Source organism: Gopherus flavomarginatus, chromosome 10, assembly GCF_025201925.1.
Source record: "Gopherus flavomarginatus isolate rGopFla2 chromosome 10, rGopFla2.mat.asm, whole genome shotgun sequence".
Classification (NCBI taxonomy): Eukaryota; Metazoa; Chordata; order Testudines; family Testudinidae; genus Gopherus; species Gopherus flavomarginatus.
In genome coordinates, this window is record NC_066626.1 from 81117769 (window position 1) to 81137270 (window position 19502).

Sequence of the window (19502 nt, forward strand, 5' to 3'; positions counted from 1 at the left end):
CTGCTCCCCCTGCCCCTCACTCCTGAGCCCGGGCGCCACGAACCGACCTGCCCCGATTCCCGGGAAACCCGAGATTTGGCTGCGCCAGGGAGTGGCAGAGAGACCCGCGCACCGAATAACCACGAGGCGGCCGGCCAGTTCACACGGGGACCCGGAGCAGGGGAAGGAATGGGCAAGCCGTGGATAGACGCGGGGGGGGGGGGGGAGACCGAGGTCATTAAGAGTTCGCTTCGAGTTCAAGGGGCTGCGGTCGGTTGACCCGGCCAGGGACCGGCTGGGGAGCAAGGCTGGAAAGTGGGTTGAAAGTAGCTAAGGTTTTGGGGGAGCGGAAACCCCGTAATTTCCCGCCGCTGCCTCCTGAAAAACTTTGCTTTAATTACAAACGAAAGTCAGGCCTTTGGGTCCCATAACCTGGCGGGGCAGGTGCTGAAGCCAATGCGGGGTCCGAGCGAGGCTGCCAGGCCCCTGGGCCAATTGCCCGGTGCGGCGCAGGACGCTTTTACTGCGCAGTAATGCAGGAATCGAAATGTCCCGTGCGGGGAGCCTCGCGAGTCTCTTCCCGCTCCTGCCTTGTATTCGACCAGCAGGACCACCCCCGGGAGCAAAGAGCGGGGAGGTCTTCGCGACCCCACCCCGGCGGTCGTTTCAGTCTTTACGCAGAAACCCGGCGTGTCAGACCGGGGGTAAATACTTTGATTGGGCGGAATTCCGCTTCCCCGAGGGGCACAGAACTGCCGGGCTGGGGGTCCCGGAAAGGGGCATATCGCCGGGCGCTGCCTGGCCCAGGAGACGGACCGAGGGAGCAACGGAAAATGGGGAATTGCAGAAAAATCCTCTTTCGATTCTGGGTTGCAAAGCTGGCCCCGCTCCCGCCCCCAACGCCCCTCGCCCTGCTGGAATCGGAGCGACCCGGCCCAGGAGCGGGTTGTGGCCGGAGGGTTTCCGGGTGGTTCTGCCAGAAGGTCGCGGCCAGGTTTGGCTGCGGATTCCAGCGCCGCCCTGGGCGGATTTTGACCCTCCCGGGCTCCATTTTCCCGGCTGAGGCGGTGACCCGGAGCCCGGGCCCGGGCCCGGCCCCGGCCCCGGCCCCAGCCCGCAGGGAGGGTCCCCGCGGTTACCAGGGCACCGGGACAAATCGTTAATTGCAAGAAAAGCGCCGCCCCCGGCACGAGAAAAGTGTCCGCTGAGGCGCAAACTCGCGGGCGCGATTTCCCCGCGGGACCCTTTCCCCACCCCGGTCCAGGGCTCGCCGGGGTCTGCCTGTCCTTCCAGGCCTGCCTGCCTGTGTCTGTCCTTCTGTGTCTGCCTGTCCTTCCAGGCCTGCCTGCCTGTGTCTGTTCGTCTGTGTCTGCCTGTGTCTGTGTCTGCTTTTGTGTGCCTGCTTCTCCTTCCAGGCCTGCTTGCCTGTGTCCGTCTGTCCTTCCAGGCCTGTCTGCCTGTGTCTGTCTGTCTGTGTCTGTCTGTCCTTCCAGGCCTGCCTGCCTGTGTCTGTGTCTGCTTGTGTGTGCCTGCCTGTCCTTCCAGGCCTGTCGGTGTCTGCCGGCCTGTCTTTCCAGGCCTAGCTTCTGCTGCTCGCTCCTTTCCGAGGGCGATTTTAATGTTTATTTGTTGTAATTTCCGTTTAATTCTATTGAACCCCAAATGCTTTGAAAATGTGCCATAGGCAGCTCTTAAGACAGAGGCCCGGTGCCCACCGAACCTCCTCGGTCCGTCTACACTTCATTGCTCGGTCATTCTGCCGGACTAGGAGATCACTGCCACTAGACAGAGGGTGTGTGGGGATAGATAGATAGATAGATAGATAGATAGATAGATAGAGGGGGTGTCTGAGGATGGATAGATAGATAGATAGATAGATAGATAGATAGATAGATAGATAGATAGATAGATAGATAGAGGGATGCCGTGTCTGGGGATGGATAGATAAATAGAAAGACTAAAATAGTCAGATCTTTACAATCTAATCTATCTATCCCCACACCCCCACCCGGTCTCTAGCAGGGATCCCCTAGTCCTGCAGAAGGAGGGACGGGAGTAGCAGGACCGGCTCACAACGCTGCGCTTTGCGGGTTGTGGCCCGGTGGATCTCAGAAAAGCGAGGCGAGGTCGGGGGAGGTGGTAGTTTTGGGGCCAGCTCCTGTGGGTGGGGCCCGGCTTTGGAGCCGCGGGGGACCCGCAGAAGAGAGCGGCGAGGCTGACAGCTTGTCCCTGGCCCCACGAGAAGTGGGCCGGATAGCGGAGATGGCCGCACCCGCCGGTTTCTTCCCATTTCCACTCGCCGCCGCCGCGCCGGGCCGCAGCCCAGGGAGCTCCGGGATCGCGCCTCTGCCGCGCTCCAGGCTCTGTTGTGATCCGAAAGCCCGTTTACACGGATGTTGCAAAATCCTGACCCTCGGCAGCCGCCTTCGAGTGCCCCGGGGCCGAGGGGTCTGGGCCCGTGCCCGGGGACCCGCCTGTGACTCTGGGTACGCGGGCAGGGCGGGGCGGGCCTGTTTCCAAGCTTCGCCGGCTCCTTTGGAGCCCTGCGCGCTTTCCGCGCTCGCTTCTCTAGGCCGAGGCGCAGACTGGGCCTTGCCTCCGGGGATAAGGCCCCGGGACCCCGGTGCGCAAAGGGCACGTGGACCCTAGACACGCTGATGCCTGGCACCCCCATCGCGTCTCCAGGGCCCCCCAGGAAGAAACACCTCACGGGGAACCGCCGACCCCCGCCTCCAGCGCATCCGGCTCCCCAAACTCTCCAAGTTCCGGTATTCCTGGGCCCTGGCACCGGCTCGGAGCAGCGCCGGGCGCCCGGGACCCCTCGGATATCAGCGGGCAATGGGAGAGACATTTCCCCGCGCCCTGGGCAGCGCGGCTGGCGGTGGCCGGGTTTTACGCCGGTTTCCCCACGTGGGATTCCCCGCTTCCCACCTCCTCCTCCGGTCTGTTTCTAGGTGCCTGAAACCCCTCCCTTGACCCGCCTGCTCCCAGCCTCTGCCCCGCAGCGGGAGCGAGCAGGGGAGCCCGGAGCAGACGCACGAGAGGGTGATTCTTTCCCAGGGGGATCCGGCCTCCGGCCTCGGGAGGAGTCCCCGGGAGTTCGCTCCCTCTAGGGAAGTTGCTGGTGGCTGCCCTGGGCCCCGGTCTCCTGCCCCCTTGAGAGCTGCTACTCACCGTGGAAGTCCGACAGCCGGGGGAGCATCATTCCAGCGCGGATCCAGTGCTCCAGCGGGAACGATCCAGCCACTGCCGCGGCCTTCAGGTGCTCCGGGCCGGGCTGAGGCAGGTGGGCGAAGCCGGGATAAGGGAAAGCCGGGTGCTGCCCCCCCAGCGCCCCGATCGAGTACAGGGGGGGCGGGTACATGGCCGGCAGGGCGCTCAGTCCAGGAGGGGGCAGATGCAGCAAGCCGGGCTTGGGGATGAATCCAGGGGCAGGCAGGGGGGCCGCGCCCTGGGGTGCACGGGGAGAGGGCGTCTCGGTGCGGGCACAGGAGCCGGGGCTCCCCGCCGAACTCTCGGGGCTCAGGCCCTGCGGGGAGGAGCTCGCCAACGGCCGGGGGAGCTCCTCAGCCAGGAGGGCGTCGATCCGAAAGTTCTTGGACTTCTCCATGGGGGCTGCACGGCCCGGCCCCCTGCGGACCCGGCGCCCTCGGGAGAGACGCGGGGGGCCCTCGGCCACCCCAAGTCCCGCACACTCGCTGCTTCTCCGGAGGCAGGAGCTCCCCGCGGCGGCTTCCTTCCTCACGGGACAGTCCGCAGCCTCCTCCCAGGGCAGGCCCTGCCTCTTCTCCAGGGGGGCGCCCGGGTCCCTTCACCAGAGCTCCCGGCCCGAAGGCGCCTTCACCCCCCGCCAGAGCGCACCTGCAGCGGCTCCGCCGGGATAGGGTCCCCGGCTCTGGAAAGTTTCGCCGCTCGAGCGGCTGGTGGCTTCTTTGCAGTCACCTCCCTCTCTCCTCCCCCTCCTGCTCCTGCTCTGGCTCCTTCCCCCCCCCCCCCGCCTCTGGACAGCCTCCCCCCCGCCTCTGAACAGGCCCCCCCCCGCCTCTGGACAGCCTCCCCCCCCGGGTACTTCGGGTTCATCGCCCCTCCACTTGCCCCTTTGCTCCCGGGATCTCACTGCCCCCGCCCCCCCCCCGCGTCTGCCCCCAGGCTTTGGGCTTCTCCCTAATGCATGAGCGACTCCCTCTTTGCGGGTCGGATCAGAGCCAGACTCCAGTCTGGAGGAGGTGGGATCCGGGAGGCAAGGCTGGGAGACCAAGGGGAGCTGGGGGGGGGGCTTGGGGCTGCCCCCGGCCGCGCAATGCCAATGCCCAGATCCGCAGGACTGCAGGGCCCCGGGGGGGGGGGGGCGGTGCCTTTGCCTGGTGGAGAGTCGGGAACCAGCAGGACACGAGGAACGTCAAACACAAAACGAATTTCGTGAATTTTCAATCCGAATCACGATGAAATTTCAACACGAATTTAAACACCCAGGCGGCCAGCGGGAACCTGCCGGATCCGAGTAACTGACTCGCCAGTAACTGGAGGGCCCTGAATTAATTGTTACTATTGCTGGGGGGAGGGGTGCTCCTGAGCTCTGAATTGCGTGGCAAAAAGGGACCCAAAATATGTCGCTAGGTGTAAAAGACCCCCCGCCCCGCGCCCAGCCCCCCAGTCTCCCCCGCACCCAGCCCCTCGTGCCCCCGCCCCGCGCCCAGCCCCCCCAATCTCCTCCGCACCCAGCCCCTCGTGCCCCCGCCCCGCGCCCAGCCCCCCAGTCTCCCCCGCACCCAGCCCCTCGTGCCCCCGCCCCGCGCCCAGCCCCCCAGTCTCCCCCGCACCCAGCCCCTCGTGCCCCCGCCCCGCGCCCAGCCCCCCCGTCTCCCCCGCACCCAGCCCCTCGTGCCCCCGCCCCGCGCCCAGCCCCCCCCAGTCTCCCCCGCACCCAGCCCCTCGTGCCCCCGCCCCGCGCCCAGCCCCCCCAGTCTCCCCCGCGCCCAGCCCCCCCAGACTCCCCCGCACCCAGCCCCCCGTGCCCCCGCCCCGCGCCCAGCCCCCCAGTCTCCCCCGCACCCAGCCCCCCCAGTCTCCCCCGCACCCAGCCCCTCGTGCCCCCGCCCCGCGCCCAGCTCAGCTGCTGTGTCCCCCGAGTCCTGCCCGCTGCCGAGGGCCCCGGCTGGGGGGCGCTGCGTCCGACGCGTTCTTTGATTTGGCCCTGTTACTACCCGGGCCAGGCAGCCTCCCGCCTCCTGCCCGGCCGGGAGGGGCGAGTCTGGCTCGGCTCGGGTCCCGGTTCCCCACCAGGTGCGTTTCCGAACTAGGGCCGGGCCCGGCGGAAGCCTGAGGCCCCTGGCACTGGGTCGGGCCCGAACCGTTCGGGCTGGAGAGGGAAGCCTGAAGCCAGGTCCAGCCCCGCCCGTCTCGGACTCAGGTCACCAGCAATGACTCGCCAGCGGGGTCTTGGGGGCGCGTCTCCGCCCCCCCCAACAGCAGCACTAGGGAGGGGTCTGTGCGTGTCGGGGGAGCGAGGGGTTGATCCACCTCTTGTGGCACCAGCCGGGGCCCATTCCCTGGGCACGAGCCACACGCCGCTTCCAGGCCAGGAGCTGGAGCGAAATCGGTTCGGTGCCGGTGCCTCGGCTGGGCCCTGGGAGCTGTGCGCGGGGAACAACGCGCCCCCGCCCCTAATCCCACCGCGGCCTCGAGCTACTCCTGCAGCGCCGCTTTACACGGCAATTCGCGCCGGGACTGGCCTAATCCGGAGCAGACCCCGTGTGAACGGAAAGCCGGCGGGCGCTGGCTGGAGGAGCAGAGCCTCTGCTTTGGGGAGAAACGAGGCGTCCGTCTCGCTGGCCCTCGGGCCAGGCTGGCTGGCGGGCTCCTCCGAGGGGCGAGGGCCGTCCCGGGACCCCTTTGTGCGCCAGCGCCGAGCACAGCCGGGCCCTTTGCCTTTGCTTGGCGTCAGGCTCCCAGCTAACGAGGGGGGGTGAGACACAACCCGTCGCGAGTGCCGGCTGCACAGGCCTGGTCCTTTCCTCCCCCTGCCCCTGGCTCGGCTTGCCCGCTACACCCCTCCCCGGCTCCGGATTCCCGCCTTGACACATCCCCGCGAGCTGCTGGGGGTAAAGGGGTGTCATTAGCTGGTGTCTGGACTCTAGTGACCCCCCTCTCGAGTCCCCCCGCACTGCCCAGCCTTGGGTGTCTCTTTTCCCACACAAACGGGCCTTTATCTGCCCGGAGATTAGTCCCGCTGTTGACTTTCGATTGGGGGCGGTGTTTAACCTTTGATCTGAGCTCATTTCCCTCGCGGGAGTCTCTCCAGGCTCCAAATTACCCCCTGCAGATAAGGACGAAATTAATAACGAGCGCGATGTTTGTAGAACTCCTGCCCCGCGTCTTTCCCAAATCGGAGGGGGGGGGGGGGGCGTTCAGGCAGCCACGGGCCCAGTTCGCCTGGAATCAATGACAGCTCCTGCTCCCAGGCAGGCAGCCTCAGCTGCCCAAGGCCTCCCCTGGAGAACACCTGCCCCTGGGCAACTCCACAGGACCCAGTGAGATCCCTGCCGGAGGGGCTGTGGAGCCCGTCTCTGCCAATCTGCTTCCCTCACACTCAGACCTGCACTAAGGGACGGGCGGACTGGGTCAGCCCAAGGGTCCGTCCAGCCCTGTGTCCTGTCTGCCGACAGCGGCCAGTGCCAGGTGCCCCAGAGGGAGTGAACAGAACAGGGAATCATCCAGTGATCCAGCCCCCGTCGCCCATTCCCAGCTTCTGGCACACAGAGGCTATCGACACCATCCCTGCCCAGCCTGGCTAATAGCCATTGATGCACCTGTCCTCCAGGAACTAGTTCTTTTTGAACCCTGTTCTAGCCTTGTCCTTCACAACATCCTCTGGCGAGGAGTTCCACAGGTTGACAGTGTGTTGTGTGAAGAAATACTTCCTTGTCTTTGTTCCAATCCTGCTGCCTATTAATTTCATTTGGTGACCCCAGCACTTTCTTATTTACTTTCTCCAACCCAGCCATGATTTTATAGACCTCGGTCATATCCCCCCTTAGTCATCTCTTTGCCAAGCTGAACAGTCTCAGTCTTATCAATCTCTCCTCATACGGCAGCTGTTCCACACCCCAATCAGTTTTGTTGCCCTTTTCTGAACCTTTTCCCATTCCAATTTCTCTTGTTTGAGGTGGGATGACCACATCTGCATGCAGTATTCAGGGTGTGGACGTACCATGGATTTATATAGAGGCAACATGATATTTTCTGTTTTGTCCTCTATCCCTTTCTTAATGATTCCCAACATTCTGTTCGCTTTTTTGAAGTCGCTGCACATTGAGTGGATGTTTTCAGAGAACTATCCACAATGACTCCAAGATCTCTCTTGAGTGGTAACAGCTCATTCAGGATTATATTTTCCAATGTGCTTCACTTTGCATTTATCAACATGGAATTTCATCTGCAATTCTGTTGCCCAGTCACCCAGTTCTGTGAGTAACTCTTTGTAACTCCTCACACGCAGCTTTAGACTTCATTATCCTGAGTAGTTTTGTATCATCTGCAAATGTTGCCACCTTGCTGTAGAGCGGGTACAGGGCTGGCTCTGGGCAAGCCTTTCCCACACATCTCTGCGGATGCCCAGGGCTGGGCTATGGGGGGCTGCAGGTCGGGAGTGGGGGGCATTGGTAGAGCTGTGGTGTGTGGAGAAGCCCAGGGTGGGAATAGCAGCAAAACTGGTTACAGGTCTGTCATGGTATAATCCCCCACTCTGAACCTTAGCGTCCAAAAGATGGGGTACCAGCATGAATTCCTCCAAGCTCAATTACCAGCTTAGTACTTGTAGCGCTGCCACCAACCAGGAATTCCAGTGCCTGGTACACTCTGGTGCCCCCAAAACCTTGCCTGGGGACCCCCAAGACCCAGTCCCTCTGGATCTCAACACAAGGAAAGTAAACCCTTTCCCTCACCGTTGCCTCTCCCAGGCTTCCCCTCCCTGGGTTACCCTGGAAGATCACTGTGATTCAAACTCCTTGAATCTTAAAACAGGAAAATTCACCTTCCCCCTTCCTTCTCTCTCCCCCTCCCAGACTCTCCCTGAGAGAGACAGTAATCATAACACAGAGAGAAAATAACCTCTCTCTCCCCCTTCCCTCCTTTCTCTCCACCAATTCCCTGGTGGATCCAGACCCCGTCCCCTGGGGTCTCACCAGAATAAAAAACAATCAGGTTCTTAAACAAGAAAAGCTTTTAATTAAAGAGAGAAAAACAGTAAAAATTATCTTTGTAAATTTAAGATGGAATATGTTACAGGGTCCTTCAGCTATAGACACTGGGAATACCCTCCCAGCCTCAGTATACAAATACAAATTAAAATCCTTTCAGCAAAATACACATTTGAACTCCTTCCAGCCAAACACACATTTGCAAATAAAGAAAACAACCATAACCTAATTCGCCTTATCTACTTAGTACTCACTAGTCTGAACTGATAAGAGCCTGTATGGGAGAGATTGGAGAGAAACCTGGTTGCACGTCTGGTCCCTCTGAGCCCCCAGAGTGAACAACAACCAGAACTAACAGCACACACAAACTTCCCTCCCTCAAGATTTGAAAGTATCCTGTCCCCTAATCGGTCCTCTGGTCAGGTGACAGCCAGGCTCACTGAACTTAACCCTTTACAGGCAAAAGAGACATGAAGTACTCCTGTTCTATTAACCCTTAACTATCTGTTTATGACAAGGTCTAGTAAACATGAGCTATGAAGGAAGACTGGGGAATGGAGCTTGTTTAGTCTGGAGAAGAGCAGCCTGAGAGGGGACCTGAGAACAGTTCCAAGTACATCAAAGGTTGTTACAGGAGGAGGGAGAAGAATTGTTCTTCTTAACCCCTGAGGACAGGTGTGGCATTACCTGAGCAAGCGATGACTGTACAGATCATTGCTGCAGCCACGTTACACACTTGCAACGAATCTTGTAAAAATGTGGCCCATAAGATGCCCTGGACAGGGTTCTGGTTGCTGGTTAGGATTATGCTGTCTGGGTGCAGGGATCATTTTTGTATTTGAAGTTATGAGTTTTGGCTCTGTACCTGGATTTCAAATGTTTGCTCCTGGGGTAATGCCCACAAGGTAGCGCCCAGCACATCTTGGAGGGACCATTCAAACTGAGTCAGGGTGGCGGGTTTGTATAATTTTTGGTGAGGCCCAGAACAGGTCCAAGTTCCCCCCACCCCTCTCCCCACCACAACCTGCTTACAGCTCTGGGAGGGAGTTTGGGTGTGGGAGGGGTGCGGGCTGTTGAGGGTGTTTGGGGGCGGGAGAGGGGCAGGCTCTGGGGGGAGTTTGGGTGCAGGAGGGGTGCGGTCTCTGGGAGGGAATTTGGGGGCAGGAGGGGATGGGCTCTGGGGGGGAGTTTGGGGGTGGGAGGGGTGCAGGCTCTGGGAGGGAGTTTGGGGGTGGGAGTGGTGCGAGCTCAGGGCGGGAGGGGTGTGGGCTCTGGGAGGGAGTTTGGGGGTGGGAGGGGTGCGAGCTCAGGGCAAGAGGGGTGCTGGCTCTGGGGGGGGGAGTTTGGGGGCAGGAGGGGGCGGGCTCTGGGGGGGAGTTTGGGGGCGGAAGGGGGTGGGCTCTGGGGGAGAGTTTGGGTGCTGGGCACGGCCGGCCCCAGAGCCAGGTCACCCACCCAGGGGGCTCTTCCCAAGGGCACCGCGGCTGCCCACACCATGGCATCAGCCAGTGCAGCAGCCGCTCCCACTGCCTGGCTCCGGCTCCCGGCCTCAGAGTGGGGGGAGGTTTCAGAGCAGTAGCCATGTTAGTCAATGAGGAGTCCTTGGGGCACCGTAGAGACCAGCACAGTTATCTGGGCAGAAGCTTTGGTGGGCTGGAGCCTACTTCCTGGGATGCCTGGAGTGGAGCACACAGTAGGGAGGGACAGACACAGCACATGGAAAGATGGGGGTTGCCGTACTGGGGGGGGGGCAATTCAGTCAGGGTGGACGTGGCCCTTCCCAACTGTTGACAAGAGGGGGTGAGTATCAGCAGAGCCTGCACTTACCTGAGAAGCAGCAGGCGGCAGGGCCATGGAGGGGACGAGGCCTTGTGGCAAGGGGGGGCACAGGCCCCCCCAATTTTCTGACTAGCGCAGCTCACTCCACTCCCCGGGAAGAGGCTGGTGCCAGCACTAGCGGGCAGCATCCCCTCCAATGCCTGCTGTATGCGGGACTCACCGACTCCAGCAGCCCCCCCAGCACAGACACGCTGCCGGAGAACCTGTTTCTCCAGGGAAAGCCAGGAGCTCTTTGGTGGGGCCGGCCATGCCAGCCAGAGAAGGCGAATTGCCCCTGGCAGGAGCCATATCCAGGACACGGTGATGCCAGCAGCCAGGGCGATCGCAGCTGGGCGGGAAAACTGCATCCAAACAGGTTTCCGCTGGGAAATGTCGTTTTGATTAAACCCGTTTTCCCCCCATGAAATGTGCCCTGATTTTGGCAACCTTTGGCTCAGGAGGAAGAATGGGGAAGCAGCATTCTGCCCTGTCTGGAACGAAATCATCACTTTGGAATCTACTTAGTGAGATACAAATTGTTTAAACAAGAAAGAGGCCGAAACTGAGACAAAATATCCACCCGACAGGGCCAGCTCCAGGGGTTTTCCCACCCCAAGCAGCCAAAAAAAAAATAAAAAATGCCGCGTTCGCAATCTGCGGCAATTCAGCGGGAGGCCCTTCGCTCTGAGCAGGAGTGAGGGACCCTCCACCAAATTGCTGCTAAATAGCTGGACGTGCCGCCCCACTCCGGAGTAGCCTCCCCAAGCACCTGCTTGCTAAGCTGGTACCTGGAGCCGTCTCGCCTGACCCAACACAGGTCTTTCCCCCAGATTTCAGTTCCTGCAGATCGTTCATTTTGGGCTTTTTGTCCTGATTTGGGACAAAATTTGTTTTCCACATTTTTCACGGGACGGGAACTCCAGTTTCAGCCAGCTCCAAGGAGATGACCCCAGCACACCCTGCCTGCGAGGGGAGACCCACTGACTATGTCGGAGGGCAGTTCCATTGACTCCAGGACTGGCTGTGGGGCTGGCCCGGTTCTCTCTCTTGCCTTGTTCCATCTTGGCGGTGTCCTGAGGCAGGTCTCTCCCAAAACTGCTCTGTGTGGGCCCTGTGTCCTGCAGTTACACTGGCTGGAGGGCTGGGGAGTCTCCTGTGTAGGGCAGAGGCCAGAGAATGGGGCCTCAGCATATCAAACCTCCTGGTTCGTCCTTGCCCTGCGCCTGGTGCAGCCAGCAACAGGCGGGCAAAGTGGGCGGGACAGGCTGTGCGCTGGTGTAAATGACTAGCTCCCAGGCCAGGGATCCAGTGGATTCGCCCCAGAGGCTCCATCTTCGAGCCTGGCCCTGGCGCTCACTGGGAGGAGGACGTGGCTGGAACCTGCAAGCAGGAGGAGATTCGGAAAGGGCAGGTTAGAAAGCCAGCCAAGGGGAGCAAAGGGCGACCCTGCTAACAAGCATGATACCCCAGCCCAGTCCCTGGCCCCCCCTCCACAGGGCAGACCCCCCCTGTGAATCCTCATCCCCAGCTGGGCAATTCCAGAACGGCCCTTCCGGGGCTCCCTCTCCAAACGCCTCTGGGCACAGCTGGCTCTGCAAGCTTGACGAGAACAAGGGGGCAGGAAGAGAGATGGGCCCCGGGCCTGCGTAGATGAGAATCCCATTGACAAGGCAGCCAGCAGCAGGGGAGGCACCCAGGCCTTGATAGATGCCAGGAGGGCTGATGAGTTCAGAGGCTTAGGGGTCATTAATCAGATCCGAGTTGGACTAAGGTGTCTGGGGTCTGATTAGCTTCATTTCCCAGCTCAGGAAGGAGGGAGCCGGCTTCCCCATCCATCAAGCCAGGAGTGACAGCACCTGGCCGCTAAGTAACACTGGGGATTGCAGTAAGTGAAAGCAATCATGGGCTGGCCCCTTCCCCCACCAGCCCCCGCCCCAGGGCACAGCCAGGCCAGACCCATGTGAAAGCAGCTATGTGCAGCCCTGAGCTTCTGGATTGCGGGTGGCAGCAGCAGGTGTCATGCCACAGGGTAGCTCTGGGACAGAGGCTGTAAGCTCAAAAGCCCCGTTGTGCATCTTGGTCTGTGCAGCTCCCTGGGCATGCAGGGCTCGTCAGAGGGGCTGCTCACTGGGACGGGAACACAGCGCTGGAGGAAGGCAGAGCCGGCTGGGAACAATGTGGGGCAGGGGGACAGCAGGATGCAGACAGGATGGGTGCTGAGTTCCAGGCCATGTTGTCACCCCTCTGACAAGTGGCAGCCGCTGTCAGGGCCTTGCAGGTCAGTTTCCCACTGGAGAAGCAATCAGTGACATGGAGTCTGGGTGTTTTCTTTGTGCTGCTTGGTCATGCCCCAGTTCTGGGACAGAGGTGGTCACAAGGAGTATGCAGGTAAGTCCCCTCTTTCAGGGATTTCAGCCGGAACGCCACCCCCTGGTTCCCAGGGAGCAACTGCCCCAAGAACTGACAGTAGTTAGAAAGCAAACTCCCTGGCTGCTTGCAAGAGCACCCTCCCCAGGAATGTGCATGACCACAAACTAACCATCGTGGCCTGAGTGCCTCCTGAGCCTGGAGACGCTGGGTAACCTTGCCATGCTCCCTTCATTGTACTGTCTTTCGGGGTCCTTGTCCTCCCGATCACAGGCACTGCTCCCAGCACAGCTTCCTGGAGCAGGGAACCACAGTTCCAGCCCTGTGATCCAGCCCACGGCGATGTGTCTTTCTCTGGGAGTTTGGTTCATTGGCACATCTGAGGGGTGGGGAGCAGGGACCAAGGACTAGACTAGCAAGGGGGTGCAGATTGGGATTGAGGGGCATTGGCAGAGGTATGATCCAGGAGTTTGCCGGTGCCTGGCTCCCAGCGATCAGTGCTTGGCCCAGGTTGGACCCGCCGTGGCCCTAGGCCCCAGTGGCCCTAGGCTGCTCTTCGCCACCCCCTCTGGATGGGGAGTGGCGCGGCGCTGCTGCACAGGGCAGGCAGGGGAACCGCCCTCCCGGGCATGTCTGCAGAGCTGCCCTGTGGCCCCCCCGGTTGGTGAGTCACAGGCCCCCACCTTTGCGAAGTCACCCCTGAAACGACGGGATGAAATCAGGCCCCGTGGAGTCGCGGGCGGAGCCAGCAGCTTCCCAGCCATGGGTGTGTGTATAGTGTGGCACGCACGTTTCTGCCTCCCAGGAGGCTGGTCTGGGTCAGCGTGGAGCTGGGGCAGACACCCAGCAGTCCTGGCTCCCAGCTCAGTGCTCAGCCCGCTAGGTCACGCTCTCGGTCACTGGGTCAGCTAGACAGATCCCTGGCTCTGCTGCCTTTCCAGAGGCCTTCAGCACCTCACAGGCCTCCTGGGAGCCAGCCCTGTGCTTTGGGAGTCTGCCTTGGGCTGCTGCCCCTCCTCTCTGCACTGCCTCCCCCAGGGTCCCTGCTATCTCTGGAGTCTGGGAAGCTCCAGACGGCTGGTGGGGAAGGTAAACAAACCTCCAGCCCTGCAATGATTTGTGGCGAAATGAAGAGCTGAAAAGTAACCTGTGCTCGGCTGGGAGCCCATTCACTGGCCACGGAGCACAGGAGAAGCCAGCTCTGCCCGGCCCCTGCCGGAGCAGGGCCGAGTCCACCTCCCAGGACTGGGGTCCCTGCCTCTTGGCGAGCGGGCAGCTCAGTGCCCCTAGATACCTGCTGTTCTTGGCCCAGTCCCCCTACCCTGTGGGCACCATGCAGCCCCTCATCTGCAGCCCCCTCCCGGGCCCATCCCTGCGACACCAGGCCCACGAGCGCCCGGCACTTCCATCAGCAGGCCAGTGTGTGACTGAACGTGCCAGGTGAGCAGCGAGCTACCTTGTCCCCACCTCCATCTCTGATTCACCCGCCCCTTGGGCACCTCAGTTCCATCCGCCGTGGGGCTTGGGCCATCACACAGCGCCCTGCCCAGTGGGGCCAGAGCCCCCGCTGCCCCAGGCCAGTGGCCGCTCCTGCAATACAAATCATAGCAGACAGCAGGCTGCTGAGGCAGGCGCTGTGTGCGTACAGCACCGCACACGTTAGACATAAAACCCTAGGAACTAAGGGGCTAGGGCTGGAGGGGCCCTGGAGACGGGATCCCCTGTAGGCCCTGGTGCCAGTGGGTCCCTGCTTGACAGAGCAGGGGGGATGGCCCAGTGGGTAGGGGCACTAGGCTATTCCTAGGGTACTTCCACACCACAGTAAAACCCTGCCGCACCAGGTCTCAGAGCCCACAGCGGCTGGGCTGCAGGGCTAAGACTGCAGTGAGGCCGTTCGGGATCAGGCTGGAGGCCGGGCTCAGAGACCCACCCTCCGTCAGGGTGTCCCAGGGCTCCAGGTCCATCCCGAACATCTATGCTGCAGTCATTAGCCCCACAGCCCAAGCCCCATGGGCACAGGCAGCTGCCCCAGGCCAGCCGCACCCTGGGTCTTCTGTTGCAGTGTAGACAAACACAGATGTTTGAGGCCAGTTGGGATCATCGAGTCTGCTTCCCCCTCGCCCCCCGAGCCCTCGCACACAAACCTACCCACCGAAATGAGACCCACAGGAGACCAGCCCATGATGTGCCACCGGCAAAGGAGAGGAGGGAGCGAGGGGCACCAGTGCCCAAGGCCCCCGTCATGGCAGGGCAATGCTGACGTGAGATACACCCAGATGAACCTGGCAAGTGACCCCACACTGCAGAGGAAGGAGACAAATCCCCAAGGTCCCTACCAGTCTGAGCTGGGGGAAAATTCCCTCCCCACCCCACATACTGCGATCAGCTAGACCCTGGGCATGTGAGCCAGAGCCAGCCAGCCAGCCACCCACCGGAGACAGAGAATGCTCGGTGCCACCGCAGAGCCCTGCCCCTCCCCGCCCGATGGCCTGTCTCCCCCCGTGGCCAGCGCGGGTGCATCCAGGGCCGGGGCCCTAGCACCAACAGAGGTGGCTGCGTTTCAGTTGCTGGGGGAGCAAGCCGGCCATAAAAAGCTGCTGCATTCCACCCCAGAGGTGGCTGCCGCTCAGTGGTGAGTGCAAAGTCCTTGCTGCTGTGGGATCGTGTCTGACAGGACCAGTTCATGGGGCGCAGCGGGAGGGAGCAAACCTCCAGCGTCTCCTCAGCACCATGGCTTGGAGACAGGTTGTGAAATGGCTCCAGTTTTCCAGCCTGGGATAAGAAGCCTAGAATTTGGCTGCGGCCTGCAGCAAACACCCCCTGCCCCCACATCTGTCTGTCACCATCTGCCTCTGATCACCTGCGCGGCACTTGCCAGGAAAGTTGGCAAAGAATTTTCTGTCTTTGCCACCCCTCCCCCCCAATCACTTCCCGGTGACCATTCCCCTTCCCCACCAGCCGCTCCCCAGGAGCACCCCCCCACCCTGGTCCCAGCACAAAGTGCTCACTCGTACCATTTCCAGGAGATCACTTGTACCAGGGGGGTGCCCATGGCCTGGCAGCGAGGGCGTGTGGAGCGCCACCTCCCCCGGTGCCATTCGTCCTGAGTGAGCACGAAAGGTCCCTACCCCAGAGCTGTCCAGAGAGGGCTCCCCACCCCGACCCCGAGCCCCCAGGGCCCTGCCGGCCGCGTCAGGCTGGCGATGGCACCTCTGAGCGCTGGCCATGGAGAGGGCATGGGGAGCCTGGCACCGGGCCATCGCAGGGCATGGGAAGGGCCTGGGCACGCAGGGGGGAATGCAGCCCTCTGAGCCCTGCCCCATGGGCAGTGCTGTCCCCTTGCTCTGGGCTGGGTTTAATGGACACCCGCTCGCAGGTTGTCCCTTAAATCAGCCACTTCTCCCAGGACCTTGGGCTCTAATTAATGTCAGCTCATTAACGAGATAACAGCCATTTATTCCCCGGCCTCTCTGGCTGCTGATTAACCCCTTCCCCAGCGTGGGGGGTGGCCACAGCAGGGGACCCAGGGCCAGGCTGGCAGGAGGGTGGGGACACTGGTGGGGGCAGGGTCTGGCTTGGGGCTACACAAGGGACTGAGGGGGCAGCAGAAGGGGGTGATGCACAACTGGGGTGTCAGGACTCCTGGGTTCTATTCCCAGTGGTGCCCTTGGGCAGGAAGGATGACCCAGTGCCTAGGGCCCACGAGCTCTGGATCAATTCCCTGAGTGTCACAGACTCCCCGTGTGAATGGGGCAAGGCACTTGGCCTCTCTGTGCCTCGGTTTCCCCTCTGTGCAAAGGGGATAACAGCCCTGCCCGGCCTCCCCGTCGATTCCTTATAGCCTGGGAAGGGCTTTGAGACCTACTGATGAAATGAGCTCTAGAAGAAACAGGCACTGTTGTGATTCCCCAGCCTCAGTTTCCCCACCTGTGCCATGGGGAGAATGCTCTGGCCCACGCTAGGAGACACGCCCCAGGCAAGCTTGCAGGGTCCTTTGTGGCCCTCACAGAGGGCTGATGGGGCCAGACAGAGGAGGGTTGTGAGACCAGAGACGAGGCTCTGGCTGGCTGCCTCCTCGTCCATTAGGTCCAGGCTCTGGCCCAGTGTGACAGCACCAAAGCCCTGGCGCTCATGGGACTTGTGGACTCTCCCCGCAAGATTCCCAGCTCCAGTTACCGACGCCCCACGGCCCACCCGAGAGGGCTTCATTTCCAGGGTGTGCCTGTCTGGGTCCAAAGCCTGTTCCCAGAGGCACCCGCAAAGCCCCACTGCCCTCCAAGCCCCGGCGTGCCCTGCACAGCTCCTGAGCGTGGCACGTGCCCATCTCGAGCAGGGGTGCGGGGCAGGTAGGAACGCAGGGGGGCCCCATCCTGCTGGGAGAGGGAGCCATGCGACCGGCAATGGGGGAGGGGATAAGCCTGTCTGCTCAGACACACTTTTGCCCCCCTGCCCATCCAGGAGGTGCCCCTGGGGCACTGCAGTGCCACGTGGCTCAGTGCAGACAGCGAGGCCTAGTTCTGGCATGAGGGTTTTCTAGGGCCAGGCTGGAGCCTCATGTCAGCGCCAGCTGCACCTCTGCCCTGCATCCCCCCATCCAGGGAGTGCGAGGGGCCCACGCTGAGACCCCCCGGCCCCAGGGAGGGGCCTGCCCAGCCGGCTGGTGGTATGAGACCCATCAAGCCTACGGGGCCGGGCAAGGAGATGTGGGGCGGGGGGCGCAGATCAGCAGATTGCCTGGGCCACCTGACACTGGGCGCTAGGAGGACACAGAGCCCTCCAGGGCCAGCTTTTCTCAAAGCTCTGCCCCACCCCAAGTCACTGGTACGGCTGCTCCCCGCCACTCCCTCGCCCTGCGGGGATGTCACCCCCGCTGACTGGAGATCAGCCCTGCTCTTGCTGCTGGGGGCCGGGGTAAAGGGACGTCTCTGGGGGGTGGGGGCCAGGCAGGGCTGCCCCTGTACTGGCAACGGAGCCTGGCAGGGCCTGAGGCTGCAAGGTGCTGAGCTCCCAGTGGGGCTGGGGCTCCGAGCCTCCAGCTCGCTGCCAATGTTACTCTGGTTGCTCCACTCGGTCCTGTGGAAAGTGTCTCTGGGGGACCGGGCTGCCCTGGCGCTGGCATCAGCCCCTAGGAGTTGGCACCTCTCGCATCAGCCCTGGGGCCAGTGCTGCAGGGCCAGAGGGGGGCCGGTGGCCAGAAGCAGTGGGGGGGGGGCCGCAGGGAGGAGGAGGTGGGGCAAAGCTCCCTGTGGAAGGTGCGAGCCCCTGAACCAACCTTCCCCTGCGCCCTGGGCCCGTCAGCCCGTCGCTAAGGCAATAAATAAAGCAGGCGCGGAACCGGGCAAAGCCGCTGAGTCTAACGAGCTCGTTATATCAATCATTCCACTCAGCTCCCTCTTAGCGGCGGCTGGTTAATCAGGCTGAGGGCTTCGGCTCGTTAAGCTGACACCTCCGTGCCGAGACCGAGATGAGGGGCCACCCAGGCGCTGCTTATTTATGGACTTCTTTCCGGGGAATAGATTAACCAAATGAAATCTCTGGGCTGGCGCGGGCGGCAGGGTCAGGACGGGCGGCTGGGCTATCATGGGTGGCTGGGATGGGGCGGGCAGCTGGGCTATCGTGGGCACCTGGGCTGGGGCAGGCGGCTGGGCCGGGGCAGGCGGCTGGGCTATCGTGGGCGACAGGGTCGGGGTGGGCGGCTGGGCCGGGGCAGGCGGCTGGGCTGGCCCAGTGCCTGGCAGACCACCACTCTGCGCCAGGACAGGGCTGTGTGGCACCACCACGCCTGCTGTCAGGGCCCCAGGGCACAGCCCCAGAGGGAGGCAGCAGCCGGGGAGCAGGAAGCTCAGGGAATGGAGTGGGTCCTGTGACCACATCCTCCATCCTGCGCCTTCCCGCTCCAGACTTCTGCACCCAGGCTCTGATGCCCTGGGGCCCCACCCTGGCCAGCCAGTGACTTGCAAGCAAGCAGGCCTGGCAAGCCAAGTGGATGGAGCCTGGCTGGTAGCTGGCTGGGAGAGTGCCCAGGGGACGCAGGCGACAGTGTGGGGGAGTCACTGGCTAGAACTGGTGCCCCCTGAGGTGCTGCTAGGTGACCTCACGGACTGCACCATGGTGAGCGCACAGGGCAAGTCCTCAGAGCCAGCCTAGACCCACAGCCCCACAGGGACCGCCCGGGTCATCTGGCCTAACCCCTGCCAATGCAGGACTTGTTGGGTCTAACCCATCCCCCACAGACGGCTCCAGCCTCCTCTCGAAAACCTCCAGTGAAGGGGCTTCCACAACCTCCCAAAGCATCTGTGCCACTGTCCCACTGCTCTTACGGGGAGGGAGTTTCTCCTGAGATTGACTCTAACTCTGCTCTGCTGGAGTTTGAACCCATCGCCTCTTGTCCTGCCCCCTGTGGCAAGAGAGACCAACTTTTCTCTATCTTCTTATTGCATCTGTATCTTTCAGTATCTGAAAACCCCTGTGATGTTCCCCACAATCTCCTCTTTTCCAAACTGAACATACCCAGTCCCTTCAGCCTTTGCTCGTACGGCTGCATTCCAGCCCTGGGATCATCTTTGTCGCTCGCCTCTGGATCCTTTCCAGTTTCTCTACATTCTTCCAATACATCGGTGACCAAAACTGGTCCCAGTTCTCCAGCTGAGGCCTAACCAGTGCAGAGGAGTAGGTCTATCCCCTCCCGTGACTTGCAGGCTCTGCCTCTCTTAATACAACCAAAAATTGCATTGGAGTTTTTTGCAACAGCATCGCATTGCTGACCCATGCTGCGGCTGTGATGCACCATGACTCCCAGATCCTTCTCAGCAGCGCTGCTGCCCAGCCAGGTCTCCCCCAGTCTGTATTTGTGCATTTGGCTTTTCTTCCTAACATGCAGCACCTTCCGTTTGGCTTTGGGGAATTTCATGTTGTCGTCTCTAGCCCAGTTCTCCAATTTATCCAGATCCCTCTGAATTCTAGCTCTGGCCTCCAGAGTGTTGGCAACCCCCCAGCTTTGTGTCCTAGAGGGTGCAGAAGAGGCCGGGGTCTCTGATGCCCTCCAGCTAAACCCAGCCCGAGCCACTGTCTGCACTCAGGACAGATCCCCTCTGGCTACCGAGGCTAGGTGGACAGAGCCGCATTAGCCCCATTAGAATG

The 19502-nt window shown here is 61.8% G+C and overlaps 1 protein-coding gene across 1 annotated transcript in view; it reads right to left on the reverse strand.

The window, feature by feature from the left end:
* Nucleotides 1-3589, reverse strand: part of LOC127030385 (motor neuron and pancreas homeobox protein 1-like) — a 30378-nt gene extending 26789 nt beyond the window's left edge. Inside the window, exon 1 of the mRNA XM_050916737.1 lies at nucleotides 3154-3589. Within this exon, the coding sequence (XP_050772694.1) occupies nucleotides 3154-3589 (436 nt within the window). The remainder of the gene's footprint in view (nucleotides 1-3153) is intronic.
* Nucleotides 3590-19502: the final 15913 nt, after the last annotated feature.